This window comes from Pipistrellus kuhlii, unplaced genomic scaffold (genome assembly GCF_014108245.1).
Source record: "Pipistrellus kuhlii isolate mPipKuh1 unplaced genomic scaffold, mPipKuh1.p scaffold_m20_p_50, whole genome shotgun sequence".
Classification (NCBI taxonomy): Eukaryota; Metazoa; Chordata; class Mammalia; order Chiroptera; family Vespertilionidae; genus Pipistrellus; species Pipistrellus kuhlii.
The window spans coordinates 1,940,400-1,966,706 of record NW_023425552.1 but is presented as its reverse complement, the minus strand read 5'-3'; the positions used below and the strand labels follow the sequence as shown (position 1 = coordinate 1,966,706).

The following is a 26,307-nucleotide window of genomic DNA, read 5'->3' as shown; positions in this document are numbered from 1 at the left end:
CCACTTCCTCCTGACCGGAGCTTTGGTCTGACTTCTGTAAGGTGTGCTCCTGGGCACAGAGCGGGAAAAGCTCTCTGGAAACCACGGAGTAGCCTGCAACACCAGTGAGTCCTGTCCCTGTTACAGGGGAGAGACAGAGCATCTGTTCTAAGTCTAAGGTGACCAGACGTCCCGCTTCTGGCGGGACAGTCCCGATTTTTAACAATTTGTCCAAATTGTTAAACTTAAAGAATATTTCCAAAAATTGGGACTTTTTAAATATGTCGTGAGACATGGGACAAATTGTTAAAAATTGGGACTGTCCCGCCAAAAGCGGGACGTCTGGTCACCTTATCTAAGTCCCCCAACTTCTACGATTCTGCTTGCTGACAGCTCCCTATGGCGGTCTGCTTTTCTACAATGTGATTTGCGGCCAAAAGAAGAAACGAAACGTTTCAGTTCTCTCTGAACGCTGTGTTTCTTCAAATGCCACCCGGCCGAGCTCTCCGGTCAGTGACTCGCCCGCAGGAGGGGCTTCTGGGGCGGCTCAGCCACCAACAGGCTCAACCAGCCTCCAGACAGTTCCACCCGCTCATCTCCCCTCACTCACCTCCAACATCCGAGACTGGGGAGCGGGGAGCCCTCAGGACCCCCGCTTCCTGGGGAAGGAAGGGGGGCACGGAGGGGAGCGCCCCGGGGAGAAGCGGAGGCTGCTCTCCGTGCCACAGAGACGCCTACGCCACCGACAAGGCGAACACATGGGATTCCCCATCGCTTCCTTTCCTCTGCTTACCGTTATTTTTATTTTATTTTTAATAATATTTTTATTGATTTTTACAGAGGAAGAGGGAGGGATAGAGAGTCAGAAACATGAGAGAGAAACATCCATTAGCTGCCTCCTGCATACCACCCCCCCCCCCCCCCCCCCCCCGCAACCAAGGTCCATGCCCTTGACCGGAATCAACCTGGGGCCCTTCAGTCCGCAGGCCGACGCTCTATCCACTGAGCCACACCGGTTTTGGCGAACGCTGACTTTTCATCTTTTCATTCATTGGTTTATCTATCACCAGTGAGTAGGTGGGTCCCCAGTGATAGATAAGGACCGCACAGATGCCAGGTTTCTAAGGAGGCCGTGGTGAGGAAGCAGCAGGCACAGACAGGCAGAGGACACGGGGCTGCGGCGGGACTAGCTCACAGGCGGTGCGGGCGGGGACCCATTCTCACCGACAGGGAGGGGGCACCCCAGGAGGTGGGGGGCCTCGAGCTGGGATCTCCAGCAGGAAGGTCATGTCCTCTGTTAAATGACTCTACGCTGATGTGGCACCTGCCCAGGTGTGCACACATCTTAAGCAGTGCTACACTCACTCTACCTCCCCGGCCCTCCTGCTCAAAGACCGGGGGAGCCCCGGGATGGAGAGGCAGCTTTCGTTGGCTATGGTGCGAGCACAGGGCACCCCGCTTTCTAAGGATCCCCTGTGTGCTTGTCTCTCCTGCCCTAACCCGTCACCAGGAAACAGTCTAACCATTGAGCTGCCCTCTCACTTTGGAGGAGTAATGGTGTCACTTCCAATGCTGGGACGGCGTCTTCTCGACCTCACCGTCATCTACAAAACACCTTTTGTGAACATGTAATGCAGCACGTGGCGACCAGCATAGAAATCCATGCGAGTCCTCTCCTCGCCTGCAAGGGGCGATGCAGTGAGTAGCCTGGCGCTGCAGATCAAAGTATAAATGCCAAAACCAGTTTGGCTCAGTGGACAGAGCATCGGCCTGCGGACTGAAAGGTCCTGGGTTCGATTCCGGTCAAGGGCATTGACCTTGGTTGCGGGCACGTCCCCAGTAGGGGTGTGTGCAAGAGGCAGCTGATCCATGATTCTCTCTCATCGATGTTTCTGACTCTATCCCTCTCTCTTCCTCTCTGTAAAAAATCAGTAAAATATATTTTTAAAAAAAAAGAAAAAAGAAAGTATAAACGCTGAGCTGCCTCCGGCCCGCTGAGGCCAGCCGCTCTGACAGTCTCTGCAACGTGATAAATCCCGTCTGTCCGCAGCTCCCCTGTATTTGAAAGTTACGACAAACATTCTGCTGAAATGTAAACAACTGACATCATGACGGGTGAGGCTGTGGGCTGCGAATTTATCTAAAATCAAGAAAACAGAGATCCTGTTTGACACCAGATAAACCATTAGTGTCACCGAGGGAGCTGCTCGGGGAGGTCACGGTGTTGTTTGTCATCAGTCTTCACGGCACATGCGCCAAAGGGACTGTTGCAACGCAGACGAGGCAAAAATAAGTAATATGAGAGACAAAGGAATTAGAAATCTATAGAAAAGAAGGGCAACATTTTCTCTTTAAAGGACAATTTCAAATTGGAACAGAATTTTAAAATATGTTAATCTTCACTTCTGTTTTTTGTGTGGCCCCCCACCCCCCAATTATTTTAAGTGGCAAAGTTTGGAAAAAAGCCTCTAACTCCAATCCCGTCCTTCAAGTCCTCAATCCCAGGGGACATGACTGCCATGACCTGTGCACAGCTTTCCTGAAAAGTCGTTTATTCCGGTCCAGTCCGGGTCTTTGGAAGACGCGAAGCCATGTTTTGATTAAGAAGGCACTGTAGCTGAAACCGGTGTGGCTCAGTGGATAGAGCGTTGGCCTGTGGACTGAAAGGTCCCAGGTTCGATTCCAGTCAAGGGCATGTACCTTGGTTGTGCGCACATCCCCAGTGAGGGGTGTGCAAGAGGCAGCTGATCAATGATTCTCTCTCATCAATGTTTCTAACTCTCTATCATCCCTCTCTCTAACTCTCTGTAAAAAAATCAATAAAAATATATTAAAAAACAAAACAAAACGCCAGGACCGGTTTGGCTCAGTGGATAGAGCATCGGCTTGGGGACTGAAGGGCCCCGGGTTCGATTCCGGTCAAGGGCATGTACCTTGGTTGCGGGCATATCCCCAGTAGGGGGTGTGCAAGGGGCAGCTGATTGATGACTCTCTCTCATTGATGTTTCGAACTCTCTATCTCTCTCCCTTCCACTCTGTACAAAAATCAATAAAATATATTTTTTAAAAAATTATTTTAAAAAAATATATTAAAAAAAAAAGAAGAAGGCACTGCAGGACAAATCCTATTGCTTTATAATTATAAGTCATACAGTTAAATTACTTTATATTTATAAATTATGTTAGAATTTTGCCGGCTGAATTTTAATGGCAGTCTGTAAATGTTTACAGTTCCTACATTTGTATTCCTGGGCCTAATATACCGAGAGCTTAACGATGATTTGTAGCATGGAGGACAGAAACATTAATTTTTTAATTTCTATATATGTAAATAAGTGATTACAAAATGGAAGGGAGGTCATTTTGTGACATGGTAACAAATATATTAAATCAGAGGACCTGGTTTCTTACAGTTCATAATAAATGTCAATTACATTATTTTATACATTTTATACGAGGCAATGTGTACTAACGACACTATATGAGGAATTAGTCTTAATTTTTTCCACTGAATTTACTGTGACGTTCTTTGTCATTCTGTCAACATTCTGAATACGTAAACTACATCGCAAAGACTTTTTACGAAGACTGGAGAAGGAAGAGAGTTCTATTCCAATGAAAACAAAAGAAGGTTTGCTTTCTAAACTGTCAGCGAAAATAAAAACGGACCTAACTTCAATCATACTGTATTGTTTTTTAAAAAAAAATTTTAAATATATATTTTATTGATTTTTTTTTTTACAGAGGGGAAGGAAGAGGGATAGAGAGCTAGAAACATCAATGAGAGAGAAACATCCATCAGCTGCCTCCTGCACGACCCCCACTGGGGATGTGCCCACAACCAAGGTCCATGCTCTTGACCGGAATCGAACCCGGGACCTTTCAGTCCTCAGGCTGACGCTCTATCCACTGAGCCACACCGATTTCTGCTGTCTCAATGTCTTTATTCTCAAAATGGAGATAACATTACGAAATTACTGTGATGAGTTAACAAGATTAGCAAGTTTACAAGAATAGATGCTCAATAAATTCTAGGGTTTTGATGTTGTTGTTTGCTGACAGACGTTTTCCAGCTTTAAAATGCATCATGGGGGGGAGGGAGGGAGGGGGGCAAAAAAAAATCATTAAAATATGTTAAAAAAAATAATTAAATAAAAAAAAAAAAAAAATGCATCATGGATCGATAATGCATCGTGTTGGCAGGGAGGAATGGGAAATGCTTGCAAACCAGACAGGCACATGAATTAGTGCAGTCCACAGCCCTTCCATCTGCACCTGACCTTCACTTAGCCACGGCGATGGTCAGGGGCCACCCTTCACCTCCCTGCAAGACGTGCAGACTGATGCCTACGTCCCAGAGAACATTCTTCTTCTGCTGTATCTTTTCCCACACAGCTCTGTGCCCATTGATTCTTCCCTATCTTACGTAATTTAGATTAATGTCGAGTAAACCAATGACATGCTAGGAAGAACGCTCCTATGCAAACGAAATCGAATGCTTCAGCAAGATTCAATAGCAGGAGATGCTGTACAAAACTGCCTGCAGATTAGGTGTGAAACAGGCGGAAAAAACAGGGGGGGGGGGGGGGGGGGGGGGAAGGCTGTAAAAATCTCAGCTGTTATGTCTGAGAAGAGGGTTAGGTGGGGGAAATGAGGGGCTTTTGCTTATTCTATTCTATATTACTGTATTGCTTAATTTAAAAAAAATATATATTTTATTGATTTTTTAAAGAGAGGAAGAGAGAGGGACAGAGAGCTAGAAACACTGATGGGAGAGAAACATCCATCAGTTGCCTCCTGCACACCCCCCACTGGAGATGTGCCCGCAACCAAGGTCCATGCCCTTGACCGGAATCGAACCTGGGACCCTTCAGTCCACAGGCCAACGCTCTATCCACTGAGCCACACCGGTTAGGGCTGTCCTGCACCTTTTCTACAGCACACATTACTCTAACAGACCTACAATGTTTGTTTAAAATATTCAAATATATAGCTTTTGAAACACTGGTAGTTGCTATTCTGAAAGCGTTAAGTGAAAAGGAGCTGCTGTAAACAACTTTGTATTTCCTAAGGACATTCTGATCCACCCCAGGCCATCCGCAGAGGAAAATCAATGCGCCAGCTCCTACGTATCGGAGACTCGTACAGATTCGCTTCTGCTCCCCTCCCCCCACAGGAGGGTATGTATTTGCTCTCGTGGGGAATTCAATTAGCAATATGAGTCCGCTCCTCCGTCAGTGATGGACACCGGGGGGACTGTCCCGACCACGTGAAGGCATGTCAGATGGCTGCCTGATCCCCGGACTGGCTGGTTAACAGGAGAATTACTGCCCACTCCCATAAATGACTGCATATGCTTCTTGTCATAAACACGGTGGCAGCGCCTGAAATCAATCTTCCGTGACCTTATTGATTAGGACATTTAGGAATAATGAGACTTCACTGGTGGCAGAGTAATGCTTGAAAAAAGAAAAAAATACTCCGGCGAGGGCTTGCTTATTAACACTGTCAGATCCATCTTCCGCCTCCCTCTCCTGATCCAGACCCCCGCCTCGAAAACACGTGACAGAAACTTAATTCTGTGCTTGTTCTTAGTATTTGCTGGTAACGTGTTTAAAGTTTACAAAAATAAACAGATTTAAGAACATTTTTTGGGTAATCCAAGTACAGAATCCAATTCACCAGCTAAGATTGAAAATTATAATATGAAATGGAAAGCTTAAGGGAGACCTTATAGGACATACTGTGTGGTCGTTTAGCAAACAAATATGAAAAACAAAAATCTCAAATGTATGATTCTTTTATATTTATACTAAATATGTTTAATGATGAAGAAATAAAAATAAAATTTTCACTATCTTCTTACCCTGTAAGTATTTAATTTCTACCTGGGTTTTTCTGAGAGTGGTTATAGAATAAAACTATTTTAGAAAAGTCTACACATTCTAGAAGAGAGAAGCTTTAAACACTGTTTCACTCATCTAAATATCTTCTGCTTACAGGATCTGCATATATGATGTGTTTGAAGCAAAATATCACATAATTTTACAATATTTTATTTTTTTATATATTTTTAAAAATATATTTTATTGATTTTTTTTACAGAGAGGAAGGGAGAAGGATAGAGAGTTAGAAACATCAATGAGAGAAACACCGATTAGCTGCCTCTTGCACACCTTGCACTGGGGATGTGCCCGCAACCAAGGTACATGCCCCTGACTGGAATCGAACCTGGGACCCTTCAGTCCGCAGGCTGATACTCTATCCACTGAGCCATACCGGTCAGGGCTCACATAATTTTAGAGGTGGCCAGGTCCTAAAGATATTCCAATTCAATCTACTTCCTGTATTATAAAGAAGTCACGATCTAGGGGAGAGACCTGCCTAGGAATACGCCCAAACAGAGCCAAGTTAGGATCCAGAACTCATCTGATGTGACTTATATTTTCCCCAGAGTGAGAGGGTAGGTAGAGCTTATCAGGCTAAAGATAAAGAATCTCGCTTTTTCTAAAACCCTCCATGTAAGCTTCTAGGACAGAGTTCAGACACAGCACGTTTTGTGTGACACGCGCTCCCAGACATGGTCGCACCCTCTGCACACGGAGAGGTCCTCTCTAACAAGGCGTTTTCCCGAGAGAATGACTGCCTCTTGTGTGTAACACCCTAACCTCGCAGACCATCTCAATCTCCAAACAGAACGCTGTTTAGGTGATACGCATACAGAAAAATTTGCATAGCACTAAACTCAGTGCATTTTATTTATTTATTTTTATATTTTATTGGTTTTTTTACAGAGAGGAAAGGAGAGAGAGAGAGAGTCAGAAACATCGATGAGAGAGAATCTTAGATCAGCTGCCTCCTGCACTCCCCCCATCGGGGATGTACCTGCAACCGAGGTATAATATATGCTCCCGACCGGAATTGAACCTGGGACCCTAGAGTCCGCAGGCCAATGCTCTATCCACTGAGCCAAACCGGTTTTGGCATTTTAACTGCAACGATATGCAAGCTGAATTACACTCCAAATAGAACTCTCGTAAACAAAATAGTCTCATCAACTGTTAGGACATTTAACCAAATTGCATCCTAACATGAGTCTATGACTATAAAACAGCGTTTTACTGTTTCAGTTTAGAAAGTCCGTTTGAAATGGACATGACATTCCTTTCCCTCATTTAAAACGGGAAGCGTGCCGAAACCGGTGTGGCTCAGTGGATAGAGCATCAGCCTGCGGACTGAAGGTCCCGGGTTCGATTCCGGTCAAGGGCATGTACCTTGGCTGCAGGCACATTCCCAGTAGGGGATGTGCAGGAGGCAGCTGATCAATGTTTCTCTCTCATCGATGTTTCTAACTATCTATCCCTCTCCCTTCCTCTCTGTAAAAAATCAATAAAATATATTTTAAATAAAAATAAAAATAAAAAAAAACGAGAGGAGCTCCCAGGAGCGTTCCCTGCGCAGCTGGGCTCTCCCCCTGGGTGGCTCCGGGGCGGCGGGAGACCTCAGTGCAGATGGCGCACACTGTGCCCTGCGGCCTGTCAGCTGCTTTAAGGGAACAACCAGAGGATGTGAGAAGTTGCTAAGGAAGGAGGATAAAAATAAGAGGTCCCATTCCCTCTCCCTGAAGAATTCCAGCTGACAGTCAGGGAAGGGCTCGAAAACAGGCGGTGTGTCCAGCGGGATCCTGCGGTCCCTTAAGGCGAGGCGCGCATCACACACCACCCGCCCCGCTCCCAAAGCTGGTCCGGGTGGAGGGGTGTGGGGAAGTGTCCACCTCTGCCGTCCACACCGTCTGCTGGAGTTTCCCAGCCTGAGAACACCGGAGCGAGCTCTGCCTAGCCACCCCAGGTCACGTGACATGACATCTCTGAATGCTCTTCCAATTACGAGTGCAGCCAGCTCTGCGGTTTGCTTACTCAGGTTCCAGAGATTCACAGCTGAGTCTCTATGAAATCTGGCAGGTTTCTAAAAACTCATGAGAGGCAACTGGAAAAGCTCCATCTGCCCAAACTGTTTACTTACAGGAACAGCACACACGTCTTATGTTTCTGATCGTCCACAGCATGCTCTGGGATGTTGTTACTGTTCAGACTTAAAGGTGATGTTGATCATTACAGAGCAATAAGAAAAGTCACTGAAATGCATATCGTGCCGAAACCCGTGTGGCTCAATGGATAGAGCGTCAGTCTGTGAACTGAAAGGTCCCAGGTTCGATTCTGGTCAAGGGCATGTATGTACCTTGGTTGCAGGCACATCCCCTATAGGGGGTATGCAGGAGGCAGCTGATCCATGATTCTCTCTCATCGATGCTTCTAACTCTCTATTCCTCTCATTTCCTCTCTGTAAAAATTCAATAAAATATATATTTTTTAAAAGAAAAAAAAAATGTACATTGTGCTCATTTGGACCAAATTGAAAACCATGGCAAGAATAAAAAAAATGCCTGTGCGTGTACAAGAACACTTAGAAACTCTTATCTGAAATAATTAAACATTTCTGCAAGAAAGGGATCTTTGGAGAAGACACTGTTTGATTTCTACATTTTTAAATGTGTATTATTGTGAAATATAAACAGAAAAGTCAGGGGGGAAAAAGAAAACATGTTAAGTACTATTTAAAGAATAACAACTTGAACACTGTAACTGCCATCTGATGATGAAAGCCTGAAACACTCCAGAAGCCATCTCCGAAGTGTTGTTTTCCTGAGAAGTATTTTTGTATCTTCCTTACAGTTTTTTAAAAAATATATATTTTATTGATTTTTTACAGAGAGGAAGAGAGAGGGATAGAGAGTTAGAAACATCGATGAGAGAGAGACATCTATCAGCCGCCTCCTGCACACCCTTCACCGGGGATGTGCCCGCAACCAAGGCACATGCCCCTGACCAGAATCGAACCCAGGACCCTTGAGTCCGCAGGCCGACACTCTATCCACTGAGCCACACTGGTTTCGGCATCTTCCTTACAGTTTTATCGTCTAAGACAACTGGGCACTTTTGCTTGTTCCTAAAATTGACATAACGGGACCTATGACAGTACATATGTATGTCTGCATTTTTTAAAATTTGGTCTGCTTCACTCAGTCAGATACATCCATGCTTTTACCCACACGATCTATCCACTGAGCCAAACCGGTTTCGGCTTTTTATGCAAATTTATCAACACTTTCCTTTATGGTTCATGTCTTTTGTGTCCCTTTCTTGCCCAGACAAAACCTCAAGATCAAGATATTTCTCTATGTTATCTTCTTTATTTAAGTTGACTCAAAATGTATTCAAGATCCAACATAAGAACCCAAACTGCAAAAACTCTGGAAGCAAACACGGGGGGAGCTGCGTGACATCGTACGTGGCCATGATTTCTTCGCTGGAGCACCTAAAGCACAGGCATGGAGACCACGACGGACAACTGAGTCTGTGTCAAACTTAACTTTCCTCATCAAAGGCCCACTCAGCCGAAACCGGTGTGGCTCAGTGGATAGAGCGTCGGCCTGCGGACTGAAAGGTCCCGGGTTCGATTCCGATCAAGGGCATGTACCTTGGTTGCGGGCACATCCCCAGTGGGAGGGGTGCAAGAGGCAGCTGGTCGATGTTTCTCTCTCATCGACGTTTCTACCTTTCTATCCCTCTCTCTTCCTCTCTGTAAAGAATCAATAAAATATATTTATTTTAAAAAAGTGCTTATTTACACCCCTACGCGGAAATCATAAATGCCATAAGCTGGATTCCACAGAAATGTCAGTCTAACTCCCCACCAAGTCCCGCAGAGGGAGTCCCCTAGGCGCAGGGGAGGCCGGGTTTAGTTATAATGGTAAAAAGGGGCCCGGCTTCGGGCTCGTTCAGACACTGACAGCTCTGCGGCGACGTTCCTGCCACAGACCATCTGCACTGGGAGCCAGACTGACTGCATCTTCTCCCCAAGATCCTATGGAGTCAGTGGTATGCCAGTAAACCGCCCCTTTGTGAACGACATCACTTCACTTAGATTTCATGAGGAATACCCTCCTTATAAAGATCCTTTTCCTTTTTCCTCCAAAATTCTGTGATTACTTCAATCTAAAACAACATTGTTGAGATAAAGGTATACACGGTGGTATTTTCAAAGTGTAAGCACCCGTTTTAAAAACGCTTTGTAATTATTTTACAGTAACCATGGCGATTTTTCCAAGGCGGAGCAAACCTCCGAACACCACGTCTGCCATCGGGCCGGGTCCCGAACCCCGCCCCCAGCGTGGGGTCTGTGGTCCCGCCGGTGCCCCGGCCACCACGCTGGCTCCCTCCACACAGGCCACTGTCTGGGCCACGCACAGCTGAGCGCCGCCTTGTAAGGCAAGTGGGTCCTACGTCCACCTCTGGGCACACTGCTTGCCCAGGCCAGCAGCTGGGAACTTGCTAGAAATACACCATCTTGGAACCCCTCCATCACTACTGAGTCAAAAAGCCCAGGGCAGCCCAGCAATCTGTGTCTTAACTAGTCCTCTATTTAACTAGTTCTCCAGGGATTCTGCTATGGACTAGAGTCTGGGCTCCCTGCTCCAGAGACATTCTCATGTATTTGCTCTGATACAGGAATGTGCAAGCATCTCTCTCTCTCTCTCTCACACACACACGCACACATCCAATTCCTGAAAACAAATGTTTATGCCAGGAGAATGGGTTAAAAAACTGTAGTATAACCACAGTGAAGTATTCACTGTATGACAGAGAAAACAGAAAATAAGAGCAAAACATCTATACTGACAAGCTTGAAGAAACTTAGAACCGTAATTTGTGAATGTTATTAATTCACCAAAGTCTAGAGTATATTTCATAAAGGTCAAATACAAGCAAGACTAAGTAATATATTATTTAACAATACATTTATGTGATAAAGCAATAAACCTGTTTAAAAGCAAAAACAACGAAAAGCCACCTCATTACCTTAAATTAGGAAAATTAGAAACCACCTAAGATATAAATTGTATAAACTGTGATAACATTTCTTGGTTTAAAAAAAAGTTAAAGATGTGAGAAATTATTCATGATAAAACTTGACAAAATTAAAAAAAAGAACAACGTATAGTAAAAGGATTAGAAAAAAATATAATGAAATGTCCACAGCGGGCATTTCAGGGAGTTTTATCTCTTTGTACGTTAAGAATTTCTATAGTGAACACTAAAGACGTGTAAAATTATTAAGGAACTTTTCAACTGCCATTGAAACATTTAATGATTGTAAGTTGTCAAAGGAAACGGCCAGATCTGCTGCTGGTGGGAGAAAATGGGTGTTTTGTGAAAAATCTGTGATCTATGAGCTTTATGACTCAACGCTGTATATTTTCTGCTGTAAAACTGCATGTCTTTAGTGATATGATTCCATTGAAAATAATCTCATTCTGTCTATGTGGAGGAAAATATGACTGAGGGAACCATGAACTCAGAGACATTTCTGTTGAGGACTTCGATTAAAACAACTGAAAACAAGGTCAGCTTAACGGAGAGCCAAAGGAAAGCCTCCGTCGGCGGAGGGAACAGCCATGCCCAGCGGCTTTGCCTGTGGCCGGAGAGGAAGACCACTGAGAGGAAGGCCGGACAGGCGAGGCCGGGGGCGCCTACCTCCTTCTCCAGGATCCTGGCGATCTCCCCGAGGGTCCGGTCCAACGCAGAGACCTTGTTGGACCACGACCCGCTGTCCTGGACTTGCAGCTGCTTCAGCAGGTCCTTGGCCAGCCGCTGGAGCCTGCGGTGCCGAGTGAAACGGGAAGGAGGGAGGGAAAAAGGAAGGACATTCGTGAGTGAGACGGCAATGAATCGTTTTCCTAAACTTGGAGACAGAAGTCACTCCCGTTAGTAAATTAGAAGCTGCTTCCTGCCAGAACCGGTTTGGCTCAGTGGATGGAGCGTCAGCCTACAGACTGGAGGGTCCCGGGTTCGATTCCGGTCAAGGGCATGTACCTTGGTTGCGGGCACATCCCCAGTAGGGGGTGTGCAGGAGGCGGCCGATCGGTGTTTCTCTCTCATCGATGTTTCTAGCTCTCTATCCCTCCCTCTTCCTCTCTGTAAAAAAGTCAATAAAATATATTAAATATATATATATATTTTTATTGATTTTTTACAGAGAGGAAAAGGGAGTTAGAAACATCGATGAGAAAGAAACATCGATCGGCTGCCTCCTGCACACCTCCCACTGGGGATGTGCCCGCAACCCGGGTACATGCCCTTGACGGGAATCGAACCCGGGACCCTCCAGTCTGCAGGCTGACGCTCTATCCACTGAGCCAAACGAAGCTCCCTTTCTTCATCTTAGCAGTGGAGGCAATGCACACACAGGTCTCCTTCTGGTGCTTCTGGAGATCACAGTAAGCAACGCGACACACCGACCATCACTCACCGCAGTGCTCACTCAGAATGTCCCACTGCTATTGCCATTCATTGACAGAAAGTTCTCAATCCAACAAAAGGGGGAGGGGGAATACCAGTAAGAGAACATTCTTTTCTCCCTCTCACTGAGCACGGGCTGGCGTCCCATCCGATTACAGCTTACAGCGGCTGCCCTTATCAGGGGGAAGGATACGGGCAGAACCTCACTGTGTGGTAGATAAGCAGCCGCAGAGCCTGCACGCAGGTAACGGAATCCCCCGGCCGGCAGTGAATGCACAGGAGCCCGTATTCTGAACGGGAATGCCCACATTCCGCTGGAAAGCGGTCACTGAGGGGGCATGGGGCCATTATAGTCACAGAATACAGGAGGCTTGTATTTCAGCCCGAGGCAAACCCAATCTGGGACTCCTGCGAGCCTCCCCTTCCAGGAAGAGGGCCCGCCTGGAGACGCTGGGGTAACACGAGCTGACCCTCTGCTCCCCACCTGCCCCCACAGAGACCTGCCCACCTCGGGAACAATGCCCCAGATTGTGGTCCAGACCATGAATATCACAGACTGTGGCAGCACCGGGCTGTGCCCCCTCCAGGGCACACACAGGAGCTGCCGAGAGGGTGCGGTTCGAACACAGAGTGGTCCTCGGGTTACTGCTGGCAGGTGATTTTTCTAGCACGCAGAAGCGGGGGCTTCGTGACTCCCGGGCTCCCGGGGGAGAAGTGTCTGTCGAGGAAATGGTTTTGCGGAGGACGCTGTGTGGTCAGACACTCGCTTCTCAAAACTTGAACAAATTCCAACAGTTCTAAGCTCGCATCTGTCAGGGGTGAGCGTGAGGCCCTGGGGTGTCTCTCTGGAAGGAAGCCCGTTATCCCGGGGGCACCTGGGGAAGTTGGGGGGTCACTGGGAAGATCTCACAGGTGCGTGGGCAGAAAGACAAACATGTTCTCTTTTCTTTTGTCCACCTCCTCCATTCGAAAGGCACATGGTATAAATTTAGGGCTATTGGTTACCCTTCTGGGTTTTTTTGTTTTTAAATTTTTTTTTTAATTTATTGAAATAAATATATTTTTTTATATATATATTTTATTGATTTTCTACGGAGAAGAAGGGAGAGGGATAGAGAGCCAGAAACATCGATGAGAGAGAAACATCAATCAGTTGCCTTCTGCACGCCCCCCACGGGGATGTGCCGGCAACCAAGATACATGCCCTTGACCGGAATCGAACCCGGGATCCTTCAGTCTGCAGGCCGACGCTCTCTCCACTGAGCCAAGCCTTCTGTTTTTAAACAATATGCTTCACCTATATTTTTAAATGTAAGAGCTCAAAAATTCCCTATGTAATCCATCAGTGACCAGATGTTTAAAGTCACTGAATGGAATGAGAGGATGCAGGAGTGATTCTCATCAATAACACTCACGTTGGAGGCCAAGAGGAGGAGGGAGAACCAGGCAGAGGTGAGGAACAGTGGCCTGACCGTGAGCGGACAGCCAGAGCCCGCCGGGTGGCTGCTGGCACACGGAGGCCCCGGAACCAGGTCTTGCTGGACTGGCGGGCAGCTCCCTGCACGGGCTGTAGACGTGGCCACGGGCCTGATGGGCGTGAATCCCTGTGGATACTGCAGAGCATCCTCACCAGAGAAGCATCCTCACCGGAGAAGCCACACCGACTCCAAGCGTGCTGAAGGGATTATCCACGGGAAGAGGAACTCCCCTGCTCCAGGGTCCAAGCGGCTTCCAGCAGGCAGTCACGGGAGGAGAGAGAGGCTAAGGCAGAGGCCTCGCTGCCCTGAGGCCCAAGCTCAGAGTGGCTTCTGCCGAGGCCTGTGGGTCAGGCAGGTGGAAGGGGAGAGCACACTTACGAGGAAGGGAAAGGAGCCCTCCCCTTGGTGGAGAAATGGGCGTGTTACTCTCGCCTCCAGAGCCGCTCCACTACCTCTGGGCATCTTCGCAGACACCGCAGTGGTCTGTTAACTGTCCGCAAATTCTTGGCTCCATTTCTAGGTTCTTTTTAGAAATCTCTTCCCATCAATATGTATTATTATTTAGGTGCCAATAAAAACCTGTTTTAGCCGAAACCGGTTTGGCTCAATAGATAGAGCGTCGGCTTGGGGACTGAAAGGTCCCGGGTTCGATTCCGGTCAAGGGCATGTACCTTGGTTGCGGGCACATCCCCAGTGGGGGGTGTGCAAGAGGCAGCTGATCGATGACTCTCTCTCATCGATGTTTCTAACTCTGTATCTCTCTCCCTTCCTCTCTGTACAAAATCAATAAAATATATATAAAAAACAAAAACAAAAACCTGTTTTAACTACGTATCTGTTAGCTTGGTCCTACTTCATTCTCCTCTAAAAAATTTTTTTGTAGAAATTCTCTTTCATTTTTCCATATGTTCTTTTTCCAAAAAATTCATCTTTATTGTAAAAAGCATTACATATGTCCCCCTTTTTCCCCTTGATCCCCTTCAACCCCACCCTTGTGCCTCAGGCTTTCACATGAATTCCACCTCTATTTTTAAAAAGGCTGTTATGGCCAAAACCGGTTTGGCTCAGTGGATAGAGCATCGGCCTGCGGACTGAAAGGTCCGGGGTTCGATTCTGGTCAAGAGCATGAACCTTGGCTGCGGGCACATCCCCAGTAGGGTTGCAGGAGGCAGCTGATCGATGATTCTCTCTTATCGATGTTTCTAACTATCCCTCTCCTTTCCTCTTTGTAAAAAAATCAATAAAATATATTTTTAAAAAATAAATAAAAAGGCTGTTATGTCATTGGAATCACACTCTATGTTAGGGGTGTCGAACTCAATCAGAGAAGGGGCCAAAATCTAAAATCCAGCCTAAATTGCGGGCCGAATGGTTTACTGAACAGTCATAAACTGTCATTGTGATGGAAACGCAGCAGAGTGCAGTGATGACAGCGCGGTGCGGGCCACATTGCAAGGCCTGGCGGGACGGATTTGGCCCGCGGGCCTTGTGTTTGACACATGTGCCTATGTGTAGGAAAATTTATAGAGAATTTGCAGTACTGGGACTTCCATCCAAGAGTGTAATCCGTCTTTCCATTTACACAATTCTTCTTTATACCCCTGATAGCATGGTAAGGCTTTATTTTTATCCAGGCTTCGTACATTTCTTGTTGCGTATATTCTTAAATAGTTTATTTTTATGTCGCTATTGTAAAGGACGTTTCTGTTCTCCAGCTGATCAGGAAGAAAAGCCACTGATTTTCAGATCCTGGATAGGTGGTTGTATAACTTCTGGCCAATGGCTGGGCCTCTCACGGCTCAGTTTCCCCGAAGAGCAGCCCTGAGCTGCTGAGGAGTGAATGAGCCTCACACGTACAGTCTGGGTGAGGCGAGCACTCCGTGAGCACCGCCTGTTACCGATGCCATCACATCCATTTGGTAACCAGCCGTTTACTGACTGGCTCTCGCTTCTCCTGGTTCTTCCCTGGATTCTCGGGGGTTTTCAGACCGACAGTATCATCCTAACCTTGGTAATTTTGTTCTCCTCTGTGAAAGTTTGCGTTTCCTTTTAGAATGGCAATGGCTAATGGTTCCCAAAAATAATAAACAGAAGTAATTATCTGATGGGTGTCTTATTTCTGAAAGGCGGTGATATTTCTATCCTGAATGTCATAGTTGCTACATCAAAATGCTACAACCATGTAGTTACAGACAGAACACAGTCTGTGCATGTACGTTAAGGTGGCCAGATTTTAACATTGGTAAAGCGGGACACCATTGACGGGGGGAGAGGGGGGGCCTTGATTAAAAATCTGGTCTATATGGAGCAACAAAAATTCTCATTCATAGAATGCAAAAATATTATTGTAATATATTTTTTTTTAAATTTCAATGTAAGTACAACTTACAAATACAATAAATAAATAAAAATTATGTATAGTATTATTTTATTCTTTGGCATAGTTCTCATTTGAGTGAATTCTAACAACTGATCAACAATGCGAACTTGGATAAGCAGTTCTCAATAATCCGTTCTCAACCATTATTTGTTATTATTGAAGTTTAACATGATAAAATTAACAAAAATAATATAAAACTCATATGCAGCTAAATAGCCACAAGGCCGCTGAAAACCGTAAATTCCCTTCCCGTTCTCCCGCCGTTCCCTAGCTTGTGGTGCATTCTTTCCAAACATCGGGACTTTTTAAAATGCCTCGGGATGCGGGACAAATTGTTGAAAATCGGGACTGTCCCGCCAAAAGCGGGATGTTTGGTCACAATTATGTGTTCCTAGACCCGTTTCATCACCACAAACGCCGTCTTATATGGGACCATTTGGCACGTTCCCCTGAGCGCCTGAGGCCTCCTAGGCGTGTCCTACGCCCAGATGCCCAGCCTTTCCCACGCCCACAGCACTGCACCCCGTCGCCAAGGAGAGACCCTCCGCCCTGCCGCTCTGTGCAGCAGGCCAATGGACACTGTCGTGTCATCACACTCACACCGTGAGGGAGTCCACATGCTCATCTGTCCAAAGCGACCGTCACAGACTCCCAAGAGAGACCCCCACCAGGAGCCACCAAGGTCTTGCCAGAGCCGGCTCTGCCAGAACAAGGGACGGCAGGACGAGGAGATTCTTGGCCGAGGGCCTGCCCTGTGCACTGCGGGCTGGTGAGCAGCACCGGCCTCCTCCACACACCACCGACCACGCTGTCATAACCAAGAAGTCACCGCAGGTCCCAGACGGAGACACAGGGCTCGGGGACACCGCCCCAGATGGACACTCCGCGCTAGGAGAACACAGCTCTAGGCAGCAGACACACACTGTGACCACAGGCACACGATGATGGCTCTTAAGAGAACACAGCTCTAGGCAGCAGACACACACTGTGACCACAGGCACACGATGATGGCTCTTAAGAGAACACAGCTCTAGGCAGCAGACACACACTGTGACCACAGGCACACGATGATGGCTCTTAGGAGAACACAGCTCTAGGCAGCAGACACACACTGTGACCACAGGCACACGATGATGGCTCTTAGGAGAACACAGCTCTAGGCAGCAGACACACACTGTGACCACAGGCACACGATGATGGCTCTTAGGAGAACACAGCTCTAGGCAGCAGACACACACTGTGACCACAGGCACACGATGATGGCTCTTAGGAGAACACAGCTCTAGGCAGCAGACACACACTGTGACCACAGGCACACGATAACGGCTCAGATAGACTTTGCCACAGGCAGAGACTGAAGAAATGGAGATAAAATGTGGGATAAAATACTCACTTTGCTTTGTAAGGTGAGTCCGAGCCAGATTTCTTTGTTTCCATTAAACGTTCATATTCCTTGGCCCTGTAAAGACAAAGCGTGATCGCTGTTAGCTATTTTGCTGCTAATATTTATATGACAAACAAAAACCCTGGCTGTGTTTTTCCTTTTCTAAAACTAGGGACGTTGCTACATTAATTTTAACACTTTGATTTCTGAAACTGCTTCTTTCTTTCTTTCTTTATTAATATATATTTTATTGATTTTTTACAGAGAGGAAGAGAGAGGGATAGAAAGCTAGAAAGATCGATGAGATCGATGAGAGAGAATCATCGATCAGCTGCCTCTTGCACACCTCCTACTGGGGATGTGCCCACAACCAAGGTACATGCCCTTGACCGGAATCGAACCTGGGACCTTTCAGTCCTAAGGTTGACGCTCTATCCACTGAGCCAAACCAGTTTCGGCTGAAACTGCTTCTTCAGAATACTATAAATGCTGTCAAAAAGGACTTAAAAATATGTATTTCTTTGTGGATAGAAAGCAAATTCATAAGAACACTACTGAATTTAAAGATGCTAAAATCATGATTATCAACTTTGAAACCATACTGTTTGTATAAGTAGCTGAGGTGGCTGAGTACCTATGAACTTAAAGGCATATAATATGCAATATTAATTTTAGGTAAAGAGGAGGATTTGACCAGATACTCAAAGGTCGGCTTTGTTTTGCTTGTGCTTTTTATTCGGACTAACTGCCACGTGTCTGCCATTAGCCATCGTCTCCCACAGGCGTCACTGCAGCAACCCATTATTAATATTGCTGCTTCTGTCCATTTCTCTTTGGGGAGGAAAAAGCTACTTTAAATTTTAACTGCTGCCCTCACCGGTGCGGCTCAGTGGATAGAGCATCGGCCTGCGGACTGAAAAGTCCCGGGTTTGATTCCAGTCAAGGGCATGTACCTTGGCTGCGGGCACATCCTCAGTGGGGGGCGTGCAGGAGGCAGCTGACGGATGTTTCTCTCTCATCGATGTTTTTTTTTTTCTTTCTTTTTTTTTTAAAATATATTTTATTGATTTTTGACAGAGGAAGAGAGAGGGATAGGAAGTTAGAAACATCGATGCGAGAGAATCATCGATCAGCTGCCTCTTGCACACCCCCTACTGGGGATGTGCCCGCAACCAAGGTACATGCCCTTGACTGGAATCAAATCTGGGACCTTTCAGTCCGCAGGCTGACGCTCTATCTACTGAGCCAAACTGGTTTCGGCTCTCATTGATGTTTCTAACTCTCTCTCTCCCTTCCTCTCTGTGAAAACTCAATAAAATATATATTAAAAACAAACAAACAAAAAAAACCTCCCCGCCCTTGGCTTCATCGACCCCTCTGAGGCGTCCCGATTCTGTTAAAGGAATGGAGCCTTTCGCTGATGACAATCCGAAGCTGGAAGCTCAGAGATGCCCACCACTCACCGTTATTCTGACTCACATCCCCCGTTCCATGGGTCAAGCTTCTCCATCTTTCGAGGTATTTGGGACAAGGGTATGACAACACATTGACTACCTTCTCTCAGATCATCTGCTCAGAAGGCACGGCCCTGCGTCCTCGAACAGGATTCATCCGTCACTGGGGGTGGCAGAGCCCGCGGGGTCGCCCCATGCCGCCCGCTACCTGGGCCCCAGATGTCACTCGGAGGCCGATGACAAACTGCGGGCCTGACAGCTCACTTTCCATTCCCAGCTATTTCTTGAACTTTCTCTTGTTGTGACAGGCGACCAAATGAATGAAGCCTGGTCATGGGATTTAACGCCGCAGCCAGCAGACTCCTATTTGTTGATTGCTATTGATTTTCTTTAATACTTCATTTAAAAATCAATAGCTGGGAAGAAAAATAGGCCCGGTGTACACTCGCCAGACATCCCCCTGCCTGCCGGGGGAGGCACGGGTTTGGCAGGCCTCGGCATCAAATTATCAGAAGAGCTCTTAGCGGGCGAAGGCGAGGGCTCGAGGTCGATAGGCAGTTTTCTTTCTCAATCAGAGAAAGTGGCCATAAATTAGGCTCATCGGTGTCGTGTCCGAGGCTTTCTTGAAGTAAACAACTTGAAACTTTTTGTGGGGGTGAGAGTAAGGTGACCAGATGTCCCGATTTTTGGAAAGAGTCTTTTAAACCTTTTGGACTTTTTTAAAACGCCGCAGGACGCGGGACAAATGGTTAAAAATCGGGGCGTCCAGCTGGTCACATTAGGCTAGAGGGGCTTCCTTGAATTTACATGAAAAAGAACGTATCACGAACAGCTTCTCTTTTGATTTTAAGGACCGTTATCATACCTGGAGTTCATGCGGGCTTTTATCTTTTTGGCTTTTTTTTTGTTTTTCTGCCTCTCTTCTCCGTCTTTCAGAGGCTCGGGCGGAGCTGTGCTTTCGACCACAATGTCAACGATGTACTTCTTTAAGGAAAGATGCTCCTGCAAAATAAATCAAATAATGAATATGACAACGAGTAAAAAAATAATATAGCACTGCTACAGGCTTACAGGAAGTTAAGAGATTACTTAACTTCAGCAGGCGTGGCTCAGTGGTTGCAACCTATGAACCATGAGGTCACGGTTCGATTCCCAGTCAGGGCACACGCCTGGGTTGCAGGCTCCATCCCCAGTGGGGGGCGTGCAGGACGCAGCCGATCCATGATTCTCTCTCCTCATGGATGTATATATATATCTATCTCTCTCCAAAATCAATAAAAACATATGTTTAAAAATAAAATAAAAATAGCTATCATGAAATAGAATAGACTTCAAAATATTATGTGGGGAGGGGAGAGGTGTCTGCTGGTGAGGGGTAAGAGGTCCACCGATCACCCTGTTGGGGCTCAGTGATGAGTAAGTGCATGTAGCTCGTCACAACTTTCCACAACAACCAGTTTAGAAAACATTTGTCTTGTGTGAAAAAGGAATTTCACGCCTGAATCTTAAAATCCTTGATTTGGCTTACCACAGTAAGTGAAATAGCAACACTCATCTCTCTCAAGCATCTACGAGCTGAGCCTGAGAAGAAATGAACACGTGTGCGCACCATTCAAGAGCTGAAGTGTGTGCCGAAACAGGTGTTGCTCAGTGGATAGAGCATCAGCCTGCGGACTGAAGGGTCCCGGGTTCAATTCCGGTCAAGGGCATGTGCCTTGGTTGCGGGCACATCCCCAATGGGGGGGACGGGGGACGGAGGAGTGCAGGAGGCGGCTGATTGATGTTTCTCTCTCATCAATGTTTCTAACTCTCTATCCCTCTCCCTTCCTCTCTATAAAAAAATCAATAAAATATATATTTTTTAGAAAGAGCTGAAGCGTGCACTGCAGGTTGAACCTGCTATAATGATAGGAGACCATCTCCTGCAGGAAAGTGGGTGCAGACCCAACCCCCTTCCGTCCCTAGTCTGACGCTATGGGGCGGGGCTCAGGTAAATGGCTTTATCTCAGCCCGGAAGCAGCGCTGACCGGAAGCAGCCTGGCCCTGCTGTCCACAGGCAGCGGAGCTGAGGGTCCTAGTGGTTTCACTCACTCCACACCCACGTCTGTGCGGACAGGAGGGCACCGGCCGATCCGTCTGACATTGACCTTGCCCACAAGGTCCGGCACCAGCACTGAGCAGTGCTGCTCACCGGCGGGCCCAGGCCAGCAGCCGCCCTCCCCCGGACCACCCTCCGGGGGAGTACCATCCATACACTTTGGCTGCCTGATTATTTTCCGCCCTAATCACTGTTCTAGATTCCGTTGTTCTAGATTGTTCTCGGTATGACGTGAGCCCTGGACGCTGGAGCCTAACCTTTGGGCTCCAACCCTTGATGGCATCCTTTCTTTATTTTTTTAAATATATTTTAATTTTTTCAGAGAGGAAGGGAGAAAGATAGAGAGTTAGAAACATCGATGAGAGAGTCATTGATCAGCTGCCTCTTGCACACACCCTACAGGGGATGTGCCCGCAACCAAGGTACATGCCCTTGACAGGAATCAAACCTGGCACCCTTCAGTCTGCAGGCCGATGCTCTATCCACTGAGCCACACTGGTTTCGGCCATCCTTTCTAAAAACCCCAAGGAACTTGCCAGGATGAGGAAACACACCCAACCCACCCCGTCCTACTGACACGGCGCCGCTTCACGTTCTCACGGCGCTGCCTCTCCCAGCCCCCCGTCCTCTGTGACCAGCTAACGGCCCAGAGCCCGTCTGCTCAGATGTAATAAAACGCTCAGCACTGTAAATGACTCACTTTATCATAAGGAAACAGAGAAATACTAAAATATCTCTATAAATATATCCACTGCAGTGAGGTTTACAACAAAATATCAGCAGTAGGGATTTGATGACATCAATTACGGCCCACGCATCAATAGGAGACTGACGATGAGATTTCATGACTTTTAAAACATTCATCATATAACAAAAATTCAGGACTCATATCTATGTAATGCAATTTATATAGCTATACATAAGATTTATATTATCAAAATGTTAACAGTAGGCGTTATTCGTTATAAAACATTCTATAATTACCGTATTTTCCGCCATATAAGATGACTTTTGAAACAAAAAAAAATCAACCGAAAATCGGGGGTCATTCATTAAAAATTTAATTAAAAAAAGAACTAGTGTTGCCTTGGAAGTGGGGGGTAGTCTTATACAGCGAATATAGGCCTAAACGTATGTTTTAACTGTAAAATTAGGGGGTCGTCTTATACACCGGAAAATATGGTAATGTCCTACATAATAAGAGCCTAATATGCAAATTGTCCCTAATATGCAAATTGTCCTCTCAGGTGACTGTTGGACCAGGAGTTCGACCGCTCCCTATGACATGTGCTGACCACCAGGAGATGGCGCGAGCTGGGGCCCGATCCCTGCAGGCCGCCCCGAGGGACCCCGCCCGTGCACGAATTCGTGCACCAGGCCTCTAGTATATCAATGTTTTTGTTGCAAAATTAATAAAGAAAATGCAAGGAAAAGCAAGCTCTTGAAAGAAAGGAAGGTCCATTTGTATAAGGGCACACACAGCTCTAGGTTACTTGTGCTGTGGGAGAATGGGTATAATGTGTAAAAATACGCTCATCTTTTTGTATTCACTCAAAATTCTCATTAACATGCCACGAGCACAAGAAAAAAGCAAAATATACTCTTATGAATCCATCCGGACCAAAAACCATCCAAAAGGTCCCTGATCTCCTTCCTTCCTAATCCGACCGGAAACATACACTCCTGCCCTCAGAGTCCTGCTCTCCTACCAACCAGCTGGAAGGCTCTTTTTTTCCTCTCTTTTTAAAAAAAAAATATATTTTATTGATTTTTTTTACAGAGAGGAAGAGAGAGGGATAGAGAGCTAGAAACATCAATGAGAGAGAATCACCGATCAGCTGCCTCCTGCACATGCCCCTGACCGGAATCGAACCCGGGACCTTTCAGTTCACAAGCCGATGCTCTATCCACTGAGCCAAACCGGTTTTGGCTGGAAGGCTCTTAATAAAGGGGAAGTAAATGGTAATGCAAGGTGACATGACTTGAGGTGGCAAACACACAATACAATGTACGGATGATATGTTACAGAATTGTACACCTCAACCTATTTAATTCTAATAAGCAATGTAACCCCACCACCACTACTACTAATACTACACACACACACACATACACACACACACACACACACACACGAGACCTGATGCAGATTTCGTGTGTGGGGGGGAGGGTCCCTCAGCAATCCGGGACCCCTCACTCCTGCCCACCTGCCCGCTCGCTCCTCAGCGGAGGCAGGAGAGGCTCCCTTCACCGCTGCTGCCTCGCCAGCTGTGAGCCCGGCTTCTGGCTGAGCAGTGCTGCCCCCGTGGGAGGGCACTGACCGCCAGGGGGGGCTCCCTGCATCGAGTGTCTGCCCCCTGGTGGTCAGTGGGCATCACGGGGACCAGCTGTTCTGGTCCTTCCGCCATAACGGTCACGGAGGCTTTTATTGTATAGGGACGTATCTTATGTGGCCATTCCAATGGACACTGGTCATTCTACATAAGCATTAAGAGCAGACAGTTTCCCTGTAGAAGCAGAGTGCAGACTGGCACATCTATAATAATCTATAACAATAAAAGCATGAGATGCTAATTAAACCGGATGACCTTCCGGACGAAGCCAGGGCTGTGAGGGAAGCCCAGGTCCTGGGTGCTGGCCGCTGGCCAGAAAGAAGCCGGTGCCAGCAGCCGGGGGAAGGCCTACTCTTGCATAAATTTCGTACATTGGGCCTCTAGTTAGAAATAACACTGAACTGCAAACAAAAGGAATCCAAAGAGGACCACACCAAGACACATCATAATTAAAATTCCAAGAGCAAAGGACAAAGAGAAAATATTAAAAGCAGCAAGAGAAAAGCAGGTAGTTACCTATAAAGGAGCACCCATACGACTGTCAGCTGATTTCTCAACAGAAACCATGCAGGCCAGACGGGAGTGGCGAGAAATATTCAAGGTGATGAATAGCAAGAACCTACAGCCAAAAATACTCTACCCAGCAAAGCTATCACTCAGAATCAAAGGCCAGATAAAGAACTTCACTAATTAAAAAAAAAAGTTAAAGGAGTTCATCACCGCCAAACCAGAATTATATGAATTGCTGAAGGGGGTTCTTTAGGAAGAGGAAGAAAACAAAGATAAAAATTATGAACAACAAATACGTAACTATCAACAAGTGAATCTAAAAACCAAGAGAATTTAAAAATCTGATGGACAATATTAACTGGTGAATATAATAGAATCAGAGGTATGGAAGGGGAGTGAATTGACGATTCTCGGGGAAAAGGGGAGAGGGGGGTGTGGGAAGAGACTGAACACAAACTGTGCACCTATGGATGAGGACAATGGGAGGTGGGGAAAGGGCAGAGGGTGGGGTGGGAACCTGGTGAAGGGAGCAATAGAGGGGGGAAAAATGAGGAACATTTGTAATAATATGAATATTTATTTAAAAAAGAAAAGAAAAGAAAGAAATAACACTGAACTGTAAGTCCAAGGGCCTAATAACCAGGATAAATTCTGCAACTCGTGACAGAGTGACTCCTCTGGGCCTCAGTTCCCTCACCAGTAAAATAAAGGCCTTAGACCACATGTGTCAAACACAAGGCCCGCGGGCCAAATCCGGCCCGCCAGGCCTTGCAATGTGGCCCGCACCGCGCTGTCATCACTGCACTCCGCTGAGTTTCCATCACAATGACAGTTTATGACTGTTCAGTAAGCCATTCGGCCCGCGATTTAGGCTGGATTTTAGATTTTGGCCCCTTCTCTGATTGAGTTCGACACCCCTACCTTAGACAATGAATTCATAACATCCTAAGAATCAATGTGAAAACGCCAAGAGGTAATTAAGGATGGCCAATCCCAGACACGCACAGTAAAAAAAAAAAAAAAAAAAAAAGTTAAGTCCGGTTTTTAAGTCACAACTGTAACTTCTCACTTAAGCATCATTGCTACCATATGCAATACTAATAAATGCATGTAAGGAAACTAATACTACACAGACATGATCTCATCAGAGGTTATAGCCCTCTTATTCTTTTAATTACCTTTTATGGCATGCCAGACCAAAGCTCTGGCCCTTTTCACATAATTTACCGTATTAAACACGGAGGTTTATGGTCCTGATATTCTATCTAACTCCTCCTAAAGGTTCTCGTAATTCCCGATTTTGTAGAAGAGACGTGAGAAAAATTGAGCTACAGACAGGTTCGTGATCTTTGGGAGGGAATGCAAAAGTTCTAAAAATAGGATATATAGGGAAATATGAATGGCGCGATACAAGATTACTTCCGGTTCAGAGCTCTCGCGAGTGTTAGCTCGGAATAACCACGTTTCATACCATGTGGCCAGTGGGTACGTCGAAGGGGACAACCTGCTTCTTATGATCCTGAAACACTACAGTGTGGATGGGAACTGCTGAGGATGTGACTCTTCCTACATCAAAGGGGTTTAAAGATCTCCTTTGGAAAAGGGACCAAAGCTCCGTTACGATCATAACACATATATTTCTACTTGAAAATGAAAAGGTGTGTTTTTCTTTAATAGAAATACAAGATTATGCTCAAGAGGCTGATTTCTCTGGAGGCAAAAGTTTACGTTCAGGAGCTGGAGGATGCCAAGTCACTAATCAGACGGGAAGACCACGCAGGGGTCTTTTTGTTTTTTAATATATTTTACTGATTTTTTTACAGAGAGGAAGAGAGAGGGATAGAGAGGTAGAAACATCGATGAGAGAGAATCATCGTTCAGCTCCTCCTGCACCCCCCCCCCCCCAACTGGGGATGTGCCTGCAACCAAGGTACATGCCCTTGATTGGAATCGAACTTCGGATCTTTCAGTCCGCAGGTCGACGCTGTAGCCACTGAGCCACACTGGTTTTGGCACAACACAGGGTTTTAATGCTCTGTGTGGAAAACTCACTTTTCTCTGATTGTCCTTCTTTCTCAGCTGACTACGTGTCAGGGGCTTTGATAACCACGGGAGTTAAAGAAGGACGGTTCCCCGGATGGCACAGCTCACTCAGAATAAGGCCAGAAGAATGTTTGGTGAACGATTATTTTGGTATATTATCCACCCTTCATAAAACTATTCCATGCCGAAACCGATTTGGCTCAGTAGATAGAGCGGACTGAAGGGTCTTGGGTTCGATTCCGGTCATGGGCATGTACCTTGGTTGCAGGCACATCCCCAGTAGGGGGTG

General features: G+C 46.3%; 1 protein-coding gene across 4 annotated transcripts in view; it reads right to left on the bottom strand.

Moving 5' to 3' along the window:
• SCAPER (S-phase cyclin A associated protein in the ER) overlaps positions 1-26,307 on the bottom strand; it is a 163,725-nt gene that overhangs the window by 63,718 nt on the left and 73,700 nt on the right. For all 4 annotated transcript variants that reach the window (XM_045573439.1, XM_045573438.1, XM_045573440.1 and 1 more), the window contains 3 exons: positions 19,900-20,036; positions 17,590-17,655; positions 11,574-11,697 (listed from right to left, as the gene is read on the bottom strand). In XM_045573439.1, the coding sequence (XP_045429395.1) occupies positions 11,574-11,697; positions 17,590-17,655; positions 19,900-20,036 (327 nt within the window). The remainder of the gene's footprint in view (positions 1-11,573; positions 11,698-17,589; positions 17,656-19,899; positions 20,037-26,307) is intronic.